The sequence below is a fragment of the Myxine glutinosa genome, chromosome 7 (assembly GCF_964187855.1).
Source record: "Myxine glutinosa chromosome 7, kmMyxGlut1.1, whole genome shotgun sequence".
In the NCBI taxonomy this organism is placed as follows: domain Eukaryota; kingdom Metazoa; phylum Chordata; class Myxini; order Myxiniformes; family Myxinidae; genus Myxine; species Myxine glutinosa.
This window is the reverse complement of record NC_136267.1, coordinates 183,810,912-183,829,298: the sequence shown is the minus strand read 5'-3', so window position 1 is coordinate 183,829,298 and position 18,387 is coordinate 183,810,912. Positions and strand designations below refer to the sequence as shown.

The window sequence follows — 18,387 nt, the reverse complement described above, 5'->3', positions numbered from 1 at the left end:
GTCAACAAGGCTGTCCCCATTACAATACACATGCGCCTCAACCCCGAGGGGGAAACGCATGGTCATTCAAAACGCATGCATCATGCCCCCAGAGGGCCACAATGCATGGTCATACTGGTGGGACCACTCCTCTTAATAGGAGTGAGACCCCTTAATCCACTGGCAGGGAATTACTCCTGCCATGTCAGATTTCCATGCAGTACTTGTTCAAGCATTTAGGGCCCGCCTGGAAGGCCTGCCTTTTTTACAAGAAAAAAGGTAAAAATTCAAACATTTGAACAGCCTTGGACGTGCACCTTGACCCCATGGTCAAGGCACATCGTCAACAAGGCTGTCCCCATTACAATACACATGCGCCTCAACCCCGAGGGGGAAACGCATGGTCATTCAAAACGCATGCATCATGCCCCCAGAGGGCCACAATGCATGGTCATACAGGTGGGACCACTCCTCTTAATAGGAGTGGACCCCTTAATCCACTGGCAGGGAATTACTCCTGCCAGGTCAGATTTGCATGCAGTACTTGTTCAAGCGTTTAGGGCCCGCCTGGAAGGCCTGCCTTTTTTACAAGAAAAAAGGTAAAAATTCAAACATTTGAACAGCCTTGGACGTGCACCTTGACCCCATGGTCAAGGCACATCGTCAACAAGGCTGTCCCCATTACAATACACATGCGCCTCAACCCCGAGGGGGAAACGCATGGTCATTCAAAACGCATGCATCATGCCCCCAGAGGGCCACAATGCATGGTCATACAGGTGGGACCACTCCTCTTAATAGGAGTGAGACCCCTTAATCCACTGGCAGGGAATTACTCCTGCCAGGTCCGATTTCCATGCAGTACTTGTTCAAGCGTTTAGGGCCCGCCCGGAAGGCCTGCCTTTTTTACAAGAAAAAAGGTAAAAATTCAAACATTTGAACAGCCTTGGACGTGCACCTTGACCCCATGGTCAAGGCACATCGTCAACAAGGCTGTCCCCATTACAATACACATGCGCCTCAACCCCGAGGGGGAAACGCATGGTCATTCAAAACGCATGCATCATGCCCCCAGAGGGCCACAATGCATGGTCATACAGGTGGGACCACTCCTCTTAATAGGAGTGAGACCCCTTAATCCACTGGCAGGGAATTACTCCTGCCAGGTCCGATTTCGATGCAGTACTTGCTCAAGCGTTTAGGGCCCGCCCGGAAGGCCTGCCTTTTTTACAAGAAAAAAGGTAAAAATTCAAACATTTGAACAGCCTTGGACGTGCACCTTGACCCCATGGTCAAGGCACATCGTCAACAAGGCTGTCCCCATTACAATACACATGCGCCTCAACCCCGAGGGGGAAACGCATGGTCATTCAAAACGCATGCATCATGCCCCCAGAGGGCCACAATGCATGGTCATACTGGTGGGACCACTCCTCTTAATAGGAGTGAGACCCCTTAATCCACTGGCAGGGAATTACTCCTGCCAGGTCCGATTTCCATGCAGTACTTGCGCATGTTTAGGGCCCACACGGAAGGCCTGCCTTTTTTACAAGAAAAAAGGTAAAAATTCAAACATTTGAACAGCCTTGGACGTGCACCTTGACCCCATGGTCAAGGCACATCGTCAACAAGGCTGTCCCCATTACAATACACATGCGCCTCAACCCCGAGGGGGAAACGCATGGTCATTCAAAACGCATGCATCATGCCCCCAGAGGGCCACAATGCATGGTCATACTGGTGGGACCACTCCTCTTAATAGGAGTGAGACCCCTTAATCCACTGGCAGGGAATTACTCCTGCCAGGTCCGATTTCCATGCAGTACTTGCGCACATGTTTAGGGCCCACACGGAAGGCCTGCCTTTTTTACAAGAAAAAAGGTAAAAATTCAAACATTTGAACAGCCTTGGACGTGCACCTTGACCCCATGGTCAAGGCACATCGTCAACAAGGCTGTCCCCATTACAATACACATGCGCCTCAACCCCGAGGGGGAGACGCATGGTCATTCAAAACGCATGCATCATGCCCCCAGAGGGCCACAATGCATGGTCATACTGGTGGGACCACTCCTCTTAATAGGAGTGAGACCCCTTAATCCACTGGCAGGGAATTACTCCTGCCAGGTCCGATTTCCATGCAGTACTTGCGCATGTTTAGGGCCCACACGGAAGGCCTGCCTTTTTTACAAGAAAAAAGGTAAAAATTCAAACATTTGAACAGCCTTGGACGTGCACCTTGACCCCATGGTCAAGGCACATCGTCAACAAGGCTGTCCCCATTACAATACACATGCGCCTCAACCCCGAGGGGGAAACGCATGGTCATTCAAAACGCATGCATCATGCCCCCAGAGGGCCACAATGCATGGTCATACTGGTGGGACCACTCCTCTTAATAGGAGTGAGACCCCTTAATCCACTGGCAGGGAATTACTCCTGCCAGGTCCGATTTCCATGCAGTACTTGCGCATTTAGGGCCCGCGCGAAGGCCTGCCTTTTTTGCAGTGAAAAAAGGTAAAAACTCAAACATTTGAACAGCCTTGGACGTGCACCTTGACCCCATGGTCAAGGCACATCGTCAACAAGGCTGTCCCCAAAACAATACACATGCGCCTCAACCCCGAGGGGGAAGCACATGGTCATTCAAACGCATGCATCATGCCCCCGAAGGGCCACAATGCATGGTCATACAGGTGGGACCACTCCTCTTAATAGGAGTGAGACCCCTTAATCCACTGGCAGGGAATTACTCCTGCCAGGTCCGATTTCCATGCAGTACTTGCGCACCCGTTTTAGGGCCCCGGACAGGGCCTGCCTTTTTTACAAGAAAAAAGGTAAAAAGTCAAACATTTGAACAGCCTTGGACGTGCACCTTGACCCCATGGTCAAGGCACATCGTCAACAAGGCTGTCCCCATTACAATACACATGCGCCTCAACCACGAGGGGGAAGCGCATGGTCATTCAAACGCATGCATCATGCCCCCCGAAGGGCCACAATGCATGGTCATACAGGTGGGACCACTCCTCTTAATAGGAGTGAGACCCCTTAATCCACCGGCAGGGCATTACTCCTGCCAGGTCCGATTTGCATGCAGTTTTCGCGTCCGTTTTAGGGCCCCGGACAGGGCCTGCCTTTTTTACAAAGAAAAAAGGTAAAAAGTCAAACATTTGAACAGCCTTGGACGTGCACCTTGACCCCATGGTCAAGGCACATCGTCAACAAGGCTGTCCCCATAACAATACACATGCGCCTCAACCCCGAGGGGGAAGCGCATGGTCATTCAAACGCATGCATCATGCCCCCCGAAGGGCCACAATGCATGGTCATACAATTGGGACCACTCCTCTTAATAGGAGTGAGACCCCTTAATCCACCGGCAGGGCATTACTCCTGCCAGGTCCGATTTGCATGCAGTTTTTCGCGTCCATTTTAGGGCCCCGGACAGGGCCTGCCTTTTTTACAAAGAAAAAAGGTAAAAAGTCAAACATTTGAACAGCCTTGGACGTGCACCTTGACCCCATGGTCAAGGCACATCGTCAACAAGGCTGTCCCCATAACAATACACATGCGCCTCAACCCCGAGGGGGAAGCGCATGGTCATTCAAACGCATGCATCATGCCCCCGAAGGGCCACAATGCATGGTCATACAGGTGGGACCACTCCTCTTAATAGGAGTGAGACCCCTTAATCCACCGGCAGGGAATTACTCCTGCCAGGTCAGATTTCCATGCAGTTTTTCGCGCCCGTTTTAGGGCCCCGGACAGGGCCTGCCTTTTTTACAAAGAAAAAAGGTAAAAAGTCAAACATTTGAACAGCCTTGGACGTGCACCTTGACCCCATGGTCAAGGCACATCGTCAACAAGGCTGTCCCCATAACAATACACATGCGCCTCAACCCCGAGGGGGAAGCGCATGGTCATTCAAACGCATGCATCATGCCCCCCGAAGGGCCACAATGCATGGTCATACAATTGGGACCACTCCTCTTAATAGGAGTGAGACCCCTTAATCCACCGGCAGGGCATTACTCCTGCCAGGTCCGATTTGCATGCAGTTATTTGTCCAGCGTTTTGGGCCCGCCGAGAAGGCCTGCCTTTTTTACACGAAAAAAGGTAAAAAGTCAAACATTTGAACAGCCTTGGACGTGCACCTTGACCCCATGGTCAAGGCACATCGTCAACAAGGCTGTCCCCATAACAATACACATGCGCCTCAACCCCGAGGGGGAAGCGCATGGTCATTCAAACGCATGCATCATGCCCCCCAAAGGGCCACAATGCATGGTCATACAGTTGGGACCACTCCTCTTAATAGGAGTGAGACCCCTTAATCCACCGGCAGGGTATTACTCCTGCCAGGTCCGATTTGCATGCAGTACTTGTTCAGCGTTTTGGGCCCGCCGAGAAGGCCTGCCTTTTTTACACGAAAAAAGGTAAAAAGTCAAACATTTGAACAGCCTTGGACGTGCACCTTGACCCCATGGTCAAGGCACATCGTCAACAAGGCTGTCCCCATAACAATACACATGCGCCTCAACCCCGAGGGGGAAGCGCATGGTCATTCAAACGCATGCATCATGCCCCCCAAAGGGCCACAATGCATGGTCATACAGTTGGGACCACTCCTCTTAATAGGAGTGAGACCCCTTAATCCACCGGCAGGGTATTACTCCTGCCAGGTCCGATTTGCATGCAGTACTTGTTCAGCGTTTAGGGCCCGCACGAAAAAGGCCAGCCTTTTTTACACTGAAAAAAGGTAAAAAGTCAAACATTTGAACAGCCTTGGACGTGCACCTTGACCCCATGGTCAAGGCACAACGTCAACAAGGCTGTCCCCATAACAATACACATGCGCCTCAACCCCGAGGGGGAAGCGCATGGTCATTCAAACGCATGCATCATGCCCCCCAAAGGGCCACAATGCATGGTCATACAGGTGGGACCACTCCTCTTAATAGGAGTGAGACCCCTTAATCCACCGGCAGGGAATTACTTCTGCCAGGTCAGATTTGCATGCAGTTTTATGCTTCCGTTTTAGGGCCCCGGACAGGGCCTGCCTTTTTTACAAAGAAAAAAGGTAAAAAGTCAAACATTTGAACAGCCTTGGACGTGCACCTTGACCCCATGGTCAAGGCACATCGTCAACAAGGCTGTCCCCAAAACAATACACATGCGCCTCAACCCCGAGGGGGAAGCACATGGTCATTCAAACGCATGCATCATGCCCCCGAAGGGCCACAATGCATGGTCATACAGGTGGGACCACTCCTCTTAATAGGAGTGAGACCCCTTAATCCACTGGCAGGGAATTACTCCTGCCAGGTCCGATTTCCATGCAGTACTTGTGCACATTTAGGGCCCGCGCGAAGGCCTGCCTTTTTTGCAGTGAAAAAAGGTAAAAACTCAAACATTTGAACAGCCTTGGACGTGCACCTTGACCCCATGGTCAAGGCACATCGTCAACAAGGCTGTCCCCAAAACAATACACATGCGCCTCAACCCCGAGGGGGAAGCACATGGTCATTCAAACGCATGCATCATGCCCCCGAAGGGCCACAATGCATGGTCATACAGGTGGGACCACTCCTCTTAATAGGAGTGAGACCCCTTAATCCACCGGCAGGGCATTACTCCTGCCAGGTCCGATTTGCATGCAGTTTTTGCGCATTTAGGGCCCGCGCGAAGGCCTGCCTTTTTTGCAGTGAAAAAAGGTAAAAACTCAAACATTTGAACAGCCTTGGACGTGCACCTTGACCCCATGGTCAAGGCACATCGTCAACAAGGCTGTCCCCAAAACAATACACATGCGCCTCAACCCCGAGGGGGAAGCACATGGTCATTCAAACGCATGCATCATGCCCCCGAAGGGCCACAATGCATGGTCATACAGGTGGGACCACTCCTCTTAATAGGAGTGAGACCCCTTAATCCACCGGCAGGGCATTACTCCTGCCAGGTCCGATTTGCATGCAGTTTTTGCCAACTGGTTTAGGGCCACAGTCAGGGCCTGCCTTTTTTACGTGTGAAAAAAGGTAAAAATTCAAACATTTGAACAGCCTTGGACGTGCACCTTGACCCCATGGTCAAGGCACATCGTCAACAAGGCTGTCCCCAAAACAATACACATGCGCCTCAACCCCGAGGGGGAAGCGCATGGTCATTCAAACGCATGCATCATGCCCCCCAAAGGGCCACAATGCATGGTCATACAGGTGGGACCACTCCTCTTAATAGGAGTGAGACCCCTTAATCCACCGGCAGGGAATTACTCCTGCCAGGTCAGATTTCCATGCAGTTTTTGCCAACGCCACAGGGCGGCACACTGCGAAAAATCTAACCAATGAGGACCAAAATCGTCTATTAAGATGATCAAGGCACCTCCTAGCTTTAATGGTGAGCACCAGCCACGAATTATGTCTCACACGGTAAATACCGCATAACCCGCAAGGAACCAACAGCCTGTCTGCCACACAGACCATCGTTCCCACCAGTGCAAACCAAAACCAGGGGGTGCGGTGCGATCGGCGGGGATAATAATCAATAATAATCAATGACGAGGGTCAATAAGCCCGAAATCTGGATTGGCGGCTCTGCTTGATGTTTAGCCAATGGGGACCAATGAATAAATCTCTGTCTGTTGACAGAGTGACCGGGCTGAGGCCTCCAGAAGACCCTTTGGGTCGGAGGTGACGCTTTGGTCTAGGACTTCGGTCCACAGGAGATCGGGACAGCGCTCGTCACGCTGTTATGTTCGTTGATTATATATATATATATATATATATATATATATATATATATATATATATATATATATATATATATATTGGCGTAAGGAAGCTTAAAGATAACGAGCTGAAAACAGATGAACGATATGTCAAGGGGTGTGTGTGTCTATACACCACTTCCTCCCTTCCGTGGATGTTTCACGGGTTTCGGCTAATATATATATATATGTATATATATATATATATATATATATATATATATATATATATATATATATTGGCTCGGCTCGCTACGCTCGCCTCACCAAGCGTCGATACAATTGAAGTTGAAAAAAAAAAATTCCCCAAAAAATCCCCCCCCCCCCCAAAAAAAAATATATTGGAAAATTTTTCAAAACAAATACCCTTAGGACATACCGACGGGAGAGATATGTGCATTCCAGAAGTTTGGTACGATTTCACAAAAGTTTGAGAAAGTAGTTCAGTGACAACACAGGACAGGACAGACGCTGCACAAATATATATATATATAAATAGCACAAATATATATAATAAGCCCGTTCCTCAGTATCGACGCATTTGTATATATATATATATATATATATATATACTAGCTTGGCTCGGCTCGCTACGCTCGCCTCACCAAGCGTCGATACTGAGGAACGGGCTTATTTTAGCTGAGGCTAATGACTGTACCTGAGTTGCTGTGTTGTCATGATTTACACCAATCATAATACAAACAATTACTTTGCACAAATGTATTTGTTGTGTTTGTGATATTACATTTTTATAGGCAATTTAGGTTGAAGATTTAGGTTGAATGTTTTTTTTTCAAGAAAGAATTCCTCAGCACACACAGAGGGGAGGGGTAGGTGCAGACTGGAAGTTTGGGACGATTACACCTCACCACCACGTAATTCAAAACACCTCACCACCAAGTAATTCAAAACACCTCACCACCACATAATTCAAAACAGCTCATCACCAACTAATTCAAAACACCTCACCACCACATAATTAAAAACACCTCACCACCACGTAATTATAAATACCTCACCACCACGTAAATCAAAACACCTCACCAACATGTGATTTAAAAACACCTCACCACCATGTGATTTAAAAACACCTCACCACCATGTGATTTAAAAACACCTCACCACCATGTGATTTAAAAACACCTCACCACCACATAATTCAAAATACCTCACCACCACGTGATTCAAAACCACCACAACGTTGTTAAAAACACTTCACAACTACGGAAACAAAAGTTTGAGGGAGTCGTTAAGTGACAACACAGACTGCCCAGATGTGTCGATATATAGATAAATGACTGTACCCGAGTTGCCGTTTTGTCATGGTTTAAACCAATCATAATTCAAACAATTATTTTGCACAAATGTATTTGTAATATACGTGATATCACATTTTATAAACAACTGAAGTTGAAAAAAAAAATTTCCCCAAAAAATTCCCAAAAAATAAAAATACCCTTAGGACATACCGACGGGAGAAATATGTGCATTCCAGAAGTTTGGTACGATTTCACAAAAGTTTGAGAAAGTAGTTCAGTGACAACACAGGACAGGACAGACGCTGCACAGATATATATATATATGTATATATGTGTATATATATATATATATATATATATATATATATATATATATATATATATATATATATATATATACATACATATATATATGTATATATATATATATATATATATATATATATATATATACATATACATACATACATATGACTCCATGGTAAGACCTCCAACCTTTGATTGAACAAACAATGACTCAACGTTTCGATTAACAACATGTGAAGCCACACGCCTCCGTTAATCTTCCTCAAGAGTAATAAAATCATCTCAACATCCCCTTATATGCAAAGTGGGCGGGGTATATGCAAAGTGGGGTGGGCAAAGCTGGACAGCCAATGAAACCGTATCACACCGCTCTCGTGAACGAGACGTTACTGACCAAATGTAAAAATCAACTGCATATTAACGGCTTAAAATAATCCTGTAAGCAATGCTGGATTATAACTCGTGTTTAGAAAATCAGGAACAATCATTACATTTAATTAATAGTTAAACTTGTAAACAATTAAATTGTAAATTAAATTAAAACTGTAAATATATGAAAGCAAAAATTTTTAAGATCAAATAAAATTGCCATAATATCAAGATCATCACATGTGGACCCTATGCGGTAAAGGTGAATGTGGGGAGGAGGGGGTTATAGGGAGGGATAAAATGGGGGGGGGGGGAACCAGAGGGGGGTGGAAGCGGAGGGGGTGGTTTGGGAGAGGGGTGGTTTGGAGGGAGGGGGGAGGGGGAGGGGGCAAATTGTCCGAATAAAAACCTTGTGTGACATTATGTGGACTCGTTGGCTTGTGGAGGCGTGTGGCTTCACATGTTGTTAATCGAAACGTTGAGTCATTGTTTATTCAATTAAAGGTTGGAGATCTTACCATGGAGTCATTTGGATTTACTCCCAGCCGCAAATCTTTGCTTATACATATATATATATATATATATATATATATATATATATATATATATATATATATATATATATATATATATATATATATATATATACAGACTTGGCATTTAATATGGAATATTTTTTTTTTCTTGACGGGTTTACTTTCTGAACTCAGTATATCAATCTGGTGAGTTTATTTTACCCTTCGGTGATGTCTTTGTTGAAAGAACCATGTCACTGATTGTCTTTCGCAGCAAGAAGTCAATAACAGGATTATATCACAGGTGGCGTGACAAAATGTAAGGACAGGTACATTTGACGATTGGCTTCACAATCGGGTATATAAGGGTTGTTGCGTTCTGTATTAGTGCAAAACAACTGCTGCACGTCTACAAAAGTTATTGCCGCTTCCTCTGAGATGGTCCGTCAACTTGACAATGCTGTTTGTCATGGAGTGGTGGCTTTTCGAAATTCTGGCATGAAACAGCGTGCTATTGCTTGGCAGTATGGCATCACTCAAGGTTAGGTGTCAAAGATCCTGAAACGAAATGCTCAGAGGGGTGTCCCTACTCCAATACCAAGGCCAGGACGCCCACGCAGAACCACAAGGAGAGATGATCGCCAGCTGCACCGGTTAGTCTGCAATGGCCATACCAAGTCAGCTAATCGGCTTCGGGCTGAGTGGCAGCAACTGACAAATGTGCCTGTATCCAGAAGGCTAGTCAACCAACGACTGGTTGAAGCAGGCTATCGTGCCAGGCATCCCCTGAGAAAGCCACGCCTGACCAGACAACACAGCCAGCACCGATTGCAGTGGGCCAGAGAGCACCGTCAATGGCAGCCAGGACACTGGAATCACGTGACCTTCAGTGACGAGTCTAGATATCTGGTCTATCGTCAAGATGGCCGCGACCGAGTGCGCAGACAAGTGCATGAATCCCAAACGAAGATTGTATAGTGCCAAGAGTCCAAGCTGGAGGTGGTGGGGTGACCGTTTGGGCTGTTTTTCATGCAGGGGGCAAAACTGACCTGGTTGTTCTGAATGAAAACCTGAACTAGTTCAAGTACAGGGTCATTCTGGAAGAAACATTGCTTCCATTTGCTCGTGCAGCCTTTCGAGGAAACTTTGTCTTCCAAGATGACAATGCACGGCCTCATCGTGCTCGCATGATCCAACACTTTCTTGCTGACCGTGGTGTATAGCATATGGAGTGGCCTGCCATGTCCCCGGATATGAATCCGATAGAGAACTTGTGGGCAGAATTAACGCGTCAAATCGACAACTTGGACCAGCAGCCTACCTCTGTGCGTGAATTGCAGCAGATTATTGTCACTGCATGGCAAGCGATTCCTGTCCAAACCTTGGCAAATCTCGTGAACAGCATGCCTCGACGTGTACGTGCTCTCCTGAATGCTCGTGGGGGTTACACGAAGTACTGAACTGTAATTTTAGTGTCCGTAATCCCAGTCATAATTTAGCTTTTGTTTTTGTTGAAATTTTTTTTGGCTAATGTGCAAAATAAAGAGATACTTCTGGAAAACGTACAGAAGTTTAACACAGTACTGTCCGTGAATTGAGTTCAATATCAGTTTACATCACTTTCAAGAATCAATTTATTTGCTTCGAAATGTCAAATGTGGTTTTTGTTTCTTTTAAAGGTCACATTAACAAAATCTAGAATAATTTCAACATAATTCCAATGAACTTTTGGTTCTAAGTCATCTTGAAAAGTAAGTTCACCCCCACAAAAAAAATATTCCATATTAAATGCCAAGTCTGTATATACATATACCAGCAAAGTACCCATGAGTCGCTTCCTGATGGGAATATGAATGAGGGGGGGGGGGGAGGAGAGGAGGGAGGGAGAGGGGAGGAGGAGAGGAGGGGGTGGGGGGGGGAGGGGAAGAGAGGAGGGAGGGAAATGGTGAGGAGAAGGGAAGGGAGGGGGAAGGAATTAGCATTTTTAAAATTATGAGCACCTCGTTAATCATCTTCAAAAAGGGTGTTATAACACACCTAAACACCCAGTTTTCATCATTGCAATCTGTTGGAGGTCCAGGTGTATGCATGCAAATTTGGGGCCGCTAGGTTTCATGGTTTTGTAGTTATGGAGGAGACGGATGGACGGACACTGCCTTTTATTATATACTATATAAATATATATATATATATACAGTATATATATACATATATATATATTGTTGCGGATCTCAGATTACGGCGCTCCCCTTACAGATGGGGGTTTAATCCCCTCGTCTGTTAAGCTGGCCGCCCGAGTCCTAGAAGATATCGCGCTCCTTTGCGGGGTTGAGGTTGACCAGGGTGACTGGTCAATGGAGTCCCAGATACCTTCACCAACCTCGCCGCAAAGCAGGGCGCTACTTCTGCCCGAGCCACGGACAAGATGGAATTTTGCCGAGTGGTTTAGCAATCCCAGGCTCGAGCCGTTAGCAATAAGACTAACCCGATTCTGAGCGGTTCCTATATCGTGCCACCGATATTCAATGGGGAAAAGACAAAGACGATCGGACGAGAGGAAGCCAAAAGAATAAGAAGGGTGAAGGAAGAACAAATATGGTTTATTTACTACACTAAAAGAGGAAACGAAAGAAGGGAATATACAAGGAGAAGGAAATAAAAGGACATAGGGCAAGCTTATCTGAACAGTCTTAACTTATCAGGACCCCAGGACAAACAGACAGACTCACACGGAATGGTAGCTGGTAGGGGAGGAAGGTCCTGGTAGATGGTTCCAGGCGATGGGATCCGTCCAGGCTCCGGGTCCATGAGCGAAGAACAGCAGGCAGCTTCGCGTATCGTTGGCGCGTGACCGGACCGTACATATGCGAGGGGCTGGAATGCTCCATACGTATAGCGTGCCGAACGCTCTCAAAACCAACGGCAGTTCGTGTCAAACCGATCGTCCCAAGTGATCCTCCGCGCAAGGTTATCATTCGCCGCCTCTGCGCTGTTCGCTCGAGTTTGCCGATCAGCTGCCGATCTTCTCTCCTCTCTGCCGATCATCACCCCCGCATCTGCGTAAAAGGGCTTCGCGCTCGCGCTTTTATTACCAGCCTCGCGTATCAAGCCGCGTCCGTTTCGCTCCGCCTACCCGTGAACACGCCTCGGCCAGGATTGGTCACGAGGGTTCATCGGTACCTCCCCTCGTGACGTGTTGATGGGGCCACGCCTATGTTCCTGGCCATTCCTCCCTTCCTCTCCCATTCTGCCACGTGGCTTATGGCGGCTTGGGGCATGCTCCAGCTCAAAGGCAGCGAACGCTGCTGGCAGCTGCGGCTAGTAGAGTAGCGCAATATGATTTGGAGGGCAGATTACGCCGCAATATGAATGGAATGGGAATTTGAGAAGGGGCCTAGGTTATTTGATTAATACAACGCAGATTCAACTGTTGGAAACAGATCCTTACCTGAAACACATACTAATGAAATAACTAAAGAAGAAGCCTATGGTTTGCTACGTGTTGCTCGTGACCTAACTAGGGTGCGACCTTTTAACGTTACAAAGGTAATATTTACAAGTTGTTATTTACAAGTATTTACTCGTGAAGGGTTCTCAAAACCGCAACAATATATATATATATATATATATATATATATATATATATATATATATATATATATATATATATACATATATATATATATATATATATATATATATATACATATATATATATATATATATAATTATATATATATATATATATATATATATATATATATATTGTTACGGGACCGCGGCGAGGATGTTGTTTGCCGAGCGGATGGTCGCCGCGCCCGAACAGTTACCCCGACTAACCCGATTCCTGAACGTTGGCCGAATCGCGCCACAGATATTCAATGGGGAAAAGACTAAGACGAAGGATGTAAAGAAGAAAGAAAGGCAAAGGGTAAGAAATACAAATATGATTTATTTACTATTTACACAATTGAAAGAAACCAAGGAAGAAGGAAGGATAAGAAAATAAAATACAGAAGAGGAAAGGTGACACAGTGAAATGCTAGCTTATCTATACTGGCTTAATTAACCCAGGGACAGAACAAACAAAGACAGACTCATGCGGGGAATGATGACAGGAATGGCAGGAGGTGGATGGCTGGAGGGAGAGGACGAAAACTGGAACCGGAGCACGGTCAGGCCGGGAGTGAGCAGCCGCTGCCCCCTTTGGTCGATCGGCATGTTTAGCAGCCGCCGTTCCTTCGCAGCCACGGACGAAAACTGCCGTCGAAGCTCAAAGCTGTGGTGGTTTAAAGCTGCGGTGGTTGCACTTGTTCTCAGGCTTGGCACTTGTTACTTGTCCTCAGGCTTGGCACTTGGCACTTGTTCTCTCTGACTCCCTCTCTTCCTCTCTTGCTTCGCCCTGACTCCCTCTTTCTGCTTCTTTCTCCCTCTCTCTCTCTTGCTCTCTTTGTTTCGCTTCGCCCTCCTCGCGCACTTCTGGTCAACGGCTTCCGCGCGCGCTTTATAACGCCGCGGGCAAATCAAGCCACCGGCCTCTAGAACACGCCCATCGGTGAGCTCGCCTCGGCCCTGATTGGTCGGCACGGCCCTCTGGCTCCACCCTTGATGACGAGGGGCGGGCACGCCCAGGATTCGGCAGCTCCTCCCCCTTCTTCTCCGAGCCTACCTCGTGGCGAATGGAGTCGTGGAGGGAACAGTTGGCAATTGCGGCTTTGGGAATGGGAATGAAAGGGGATCTATCTATTTGAATTCGGTGCAATGGAGTGTCAATTAATGGAAGACAAGGCCTTACCCTACTACACAGAATAAGGAAATAACTGTCAACAAGGGGGAAATCTATGATTGGCTAACGTGATTGTTTATGAAATAACTACGGAACGACATTTGACCTTTATACACAACTGGAGGCAGGAGGGTCCAGAATAACGCAATCAAAAAAAACACAATCCTCATATCCACAACAATATGTATATATATATATGTATATATCTATATATATACACAGTCACGTGAAAAAGTAAGTACACCCCATGTAAAGTTTTGACCTTTTCAACATATTTCAACATACAGCTATTTGATCTTCATTTCAACAATATTGATAGATAAAGGTGATATAATATAACAAATGTCATGAAACATTTACATTTTGTAGTCCATTGTATAATTTAAATAAACATAAATGCAAATTTCGCATGTGGAAAAAGTAAGTACACCCTTTGCTCTAATAGGTGGTATTGCCCCCTTTGGCAGAAACAACCTCAAGTAGGCGTTTCTTATAACTGTCTTCCAGTCTCTGACATCGACGGGAGAAATTTTTGCCCACTCCTCCATACAGAATTCTTTCAGCTGTGCGATGTTTGTGTGGTTTCTTATATGCACAGCTTGTTTCAAATCCCCCCACAACATCTCGATGGGATTTAGATCCGGGCTTTGACTTGGCCATTCCAGAACCCTCCATTTCTTTCTTTTCAGCCATTCCTTGGTGGATTTACTGGTATGTTTAGGGTCATTGTCATGTTGCAAGGTCCACCTTCAGTTGAGTTTCAACTTTCCGACAGATGGCCTCACATTATCCTCAAGCACCCTCTGGTACAATGAAGAATTAATAGTGGATTATATGATGGTGAGCTGCCCAGGCCCTAATGCAGCAAAGCTGCCCCAAACCATAATATTTCCACCACCATGCTTTACAGTTGGTATCAGTTTATTGTGGTCAAATGCTGTCTTTGGTTTTCGAAAAAACATGTCTTTTGGTACTGTGGCCAAATAGCTCTACCTTTGACTCATCTGTCCAGAGCACATTGTTCCAGAAGTGCTGGTCTTTGCCTAGGTGTTCATTGGCAAACTTTAGTCTTGCCCTGATGTTCTTTCTGGACAGCAAAGGTTTCCTCCTGGCACACCTCCCATGTAGATCAAATTTGTGCAGCCTCTTACTAATGGTAAACTCATGCACTTTGACATCAATCGTGGCAAGAGCTACCTGCAGGTCCCGTGATGACATTCTGGGGTTCTTCGAGACTTCTTTCAGCATCTTGCGGTCTGCTCTCGGGCTGAACTTGCTGGGGCGGCCTGGCCTGAACAAGTTGGCAGTTGTTTGGAATCTTCTCCACTTGTAGATGATCTTCCGTACAGTCGAATGATTGATTTCAAATTGTTTGGAGATCTTTTTAAATCCCTTCCCAGACTCGTTGGCATCTATAACCTTCTTGCTGAAGGCCTCAGAGAGCTCTTTTGATCTTGGCATGGTGACGCCGCACACTTCAACAACAAAGAGCAACCCAAACTAAATGTCTGAGGTTTAAATAAGACAGGTTCCTCCAAGATCCTCTCTAACGATGTTCTAATCATTTGCACCTGAGCTGGTGCACCTGATTCTAATTTTAGGTATTTGAAGTAGTGATAAATGTAGGGGTGTACTTACTTTTTCCACATGCAAAATTTGCATTTATGTTTATTTAAATTATACAATGGACTACAAAATGTAAATGTTTCATGATATTTGTTATATTATATCACCTTTATCTATCAATATTGTTGAAATGCAGATCAAATAGATGTATGTTGAAATATGTTGAAAAAGTCAAAACTTTACATGGGGTGTACTTACTTTTTCACGTGACTGTATATATAAATATATATATATATATATATATATATATATATATATATATATATATATATATATATATATATATATATATATCAGATACACATTTCCTCCATCATAATAAAATTATTATTATCATATTTGTTATCCAAATAGCTATCGATAATGGTTGGTTTCCTCTCAAAGATTGTGACAACCTCAAATTGCATGAGGAATCACACACTGGTGGTGGAGCAACAGGTGTTGAGAGTACTAGTAAATCATGATGCGACTTGCTTTATTGTGGCTTCCCAGGAGTAATATGAGAGATGACGTGAAGAAGAAATACCTACACAACTGCCTCCATAATCCGGAAACGGACAATTATTGTCCGATTTTCCGTCTTGGCGACGTGGTATTGAGAGCTGGGCAGAATTTCCGCAAACTTGCATCCAAGGTACAATCTCGTGTCACCTTGTTGCTTATATTCCATGTTATTGTTTACTCACTTGTTCCATATTCATGTATTTACTGTTCAATGCTGCAGTTTGTCTTGTTCCTTCAAAACAGATGTCATGAATCCGTGCATTTTGTACGCATTACTTACACATGTGATTCCATGACAACTAGTTTTCAACTGTAACAAAGGTTAAGCAGTGATAAAGGACTTCAACACACCGAGCTACCAGCAACTCCAGGGAGAGCTTGGGAAGTACAGTCATCCAAGGTTGCGGACAGAACGTCCTCCAGGGCTGTGACTTGTCTCAGCATGAAACGCGTGAGGTCTGTCATGAGTTTTTCCAAAGCACCTGAGGCTGAGTTTACGCTTCGCTACAACAATGTAGAATCCTCTCCAGAAAAGGCCCCAAACTCCCAACCTTTTTACTCTCTGCCTCTGAGGGTTATTGAGTGTTTGTTATAGGATGAAGCATAAGTTGTGTGGAGCTTCTGATCTCTGCCAGCAAAACTTCACAGAGCATCGGAACTTCTACATAAAGAGTTTGTTTCATGCGCAGGATTTCCAATGATGCCATACAAGCTCGGTTGCACATTACAAACAATTTCCATCATACTTAGCACACAAAGGGCCTTCTATTTAATATCTTTACAGGGTTCGGGTGGAGGTTGGGGGCAGGTATTCAGATTAGTATGCATATAGTCCATACAAATTGGGTGAGGAAGAGTATTTATGTCACTATTTGTATCTATGTAATAAACAGAGGATGTCGATGAGAGAAACACGATATGGATTTCCGGTTTCCGGTGGTGGCGGCTTTCTTTCCCTACTCCGAGTGACCTACTTCCAAAGTTAAACCGTTCCGGTTTTGTCGATGTTATCGTCGATAGTTGTGCACTTTTGTTTGTGTACATTGTTGTTTATGTCGTGGTGTTGGCTGTGTCTTTTGCATTCTCGTTTGTTTATTTTTAACTTGCGTCTCGGCCTCAGCTGGTTGGGCCTCTTCATCATGCCCATTCTTCCTTCAATGGTCCCTCTGTTGTGTCCCTCTCCCCAGCTGTTGGTGTGTTTCCCCCTATTTCCACGATGTTCTCCTTTGTTCTGGTATGTTCTGGTTCATTCTATGTTCTAGCTCCTACAAGCCGAGCCGTTGTCCACAGAATAAATCCAGAAGTACCAAAGTCGATATTTAACTGGGATAATGTGTTTATGCTGAAATTGCCTGCAGGGAGGCAAGCTGGCCATCCACATCCAATGGGCATGCAATCTGGACCACGGTACATCGGCCTGCCATCCCAAATACGGCTTTAGGCTCCTGGATGCTGTACCTCCAGAAAGCGACCTGCGATCCGGATACAGCTTCAAGTATGAAAGCTTGAGCTTTTGCATTGCATTTCCTGTTTGCAGTTGCTCACATGTACCTCTCATCATTGCTCAACTGGTGTGATGCTAATTCCATGCACAAGCTACAGTTACTTCAACTGTAAAAGTTACTTTTGATCCGCGACTTTCGAAATGACAGATGAATGCCAAACAAGGCCTTTCACGCATGCGCTGTGTGTGTTTCACCTTTCACGCATGCGCTGTGTGTGTTTCACCTTTCACGCATGCGCTGTGTGCGTGTGTGTTTCACCTTTCACGCATGCGCTGTGTGTGGGTTTACACCGACTCGGTTCAGTTTGCTCTGCACTTTTAACTTGCCTGGCGTTGCTAGCGTAAAATCCGTCGTTCAAAGCGTCTTTTTAGCATAATTTTCAGCATTTACACGAAAGAGTGGCAATTTCAAAATGGTGAAACATAATTGTTCTGTTCCTGAATGAAATTTGGACTCGTGCAAATAGAGGAAATAAGAGAAATATCCGTGGATGAGACTGGAAGTGTTGCTTTACAATCATTTCCTGTTAATATAATTAGCAGCCGCAGTAAAGAAAACACACATGGACATTTTGAATTTTAACAATAGATGCAAAAATCTAGTATTTCTCTTGGGGTCCCGGAACCAAAAATAATATATCTATAACAGCCCTCACAGCTCCCATTGCTCCCCCCCCCCCCCCCCCCCATGCCTCCCCCCGCCCAGCCCCACCACTTCCCAACATGATTAATAGTAAACATCATTATAAACTTACCCTATACATTCTCAA

The 18,387-nt window shown here is 45.5% G+C and overlaps 1 protein-coding gene across 2 annotated transcripts in view; it reads left to right on the top strand.

Annotated features, from left to right (window-relative positions):
* Nucleotides 1-18,387, top strand: part of LOC137431878 (P2X purinoceptor 3-like) — a 163,946-nt gene that overhangs the window by 131,941 nt on the left and 13,618 nt on the right. For both annotated transcript variants that reach the window (XM_068123677.2, XM_068123678.2), the window contains exons 8-9: nucleotides 16,102-16,243; nucleotides 17,472-17,608. In XM_068123677.2, coding sequence (XP_067979778.2) covers nucleotides 16,102-16,243; nucleotides 17,472-17,608 — 279 coding nt within the window. The remainder of the gene's footprint in view (nucleotides 1-16,101; nucleotides 16,244-17,471; nucleotides 17,609-18,387) is intronic.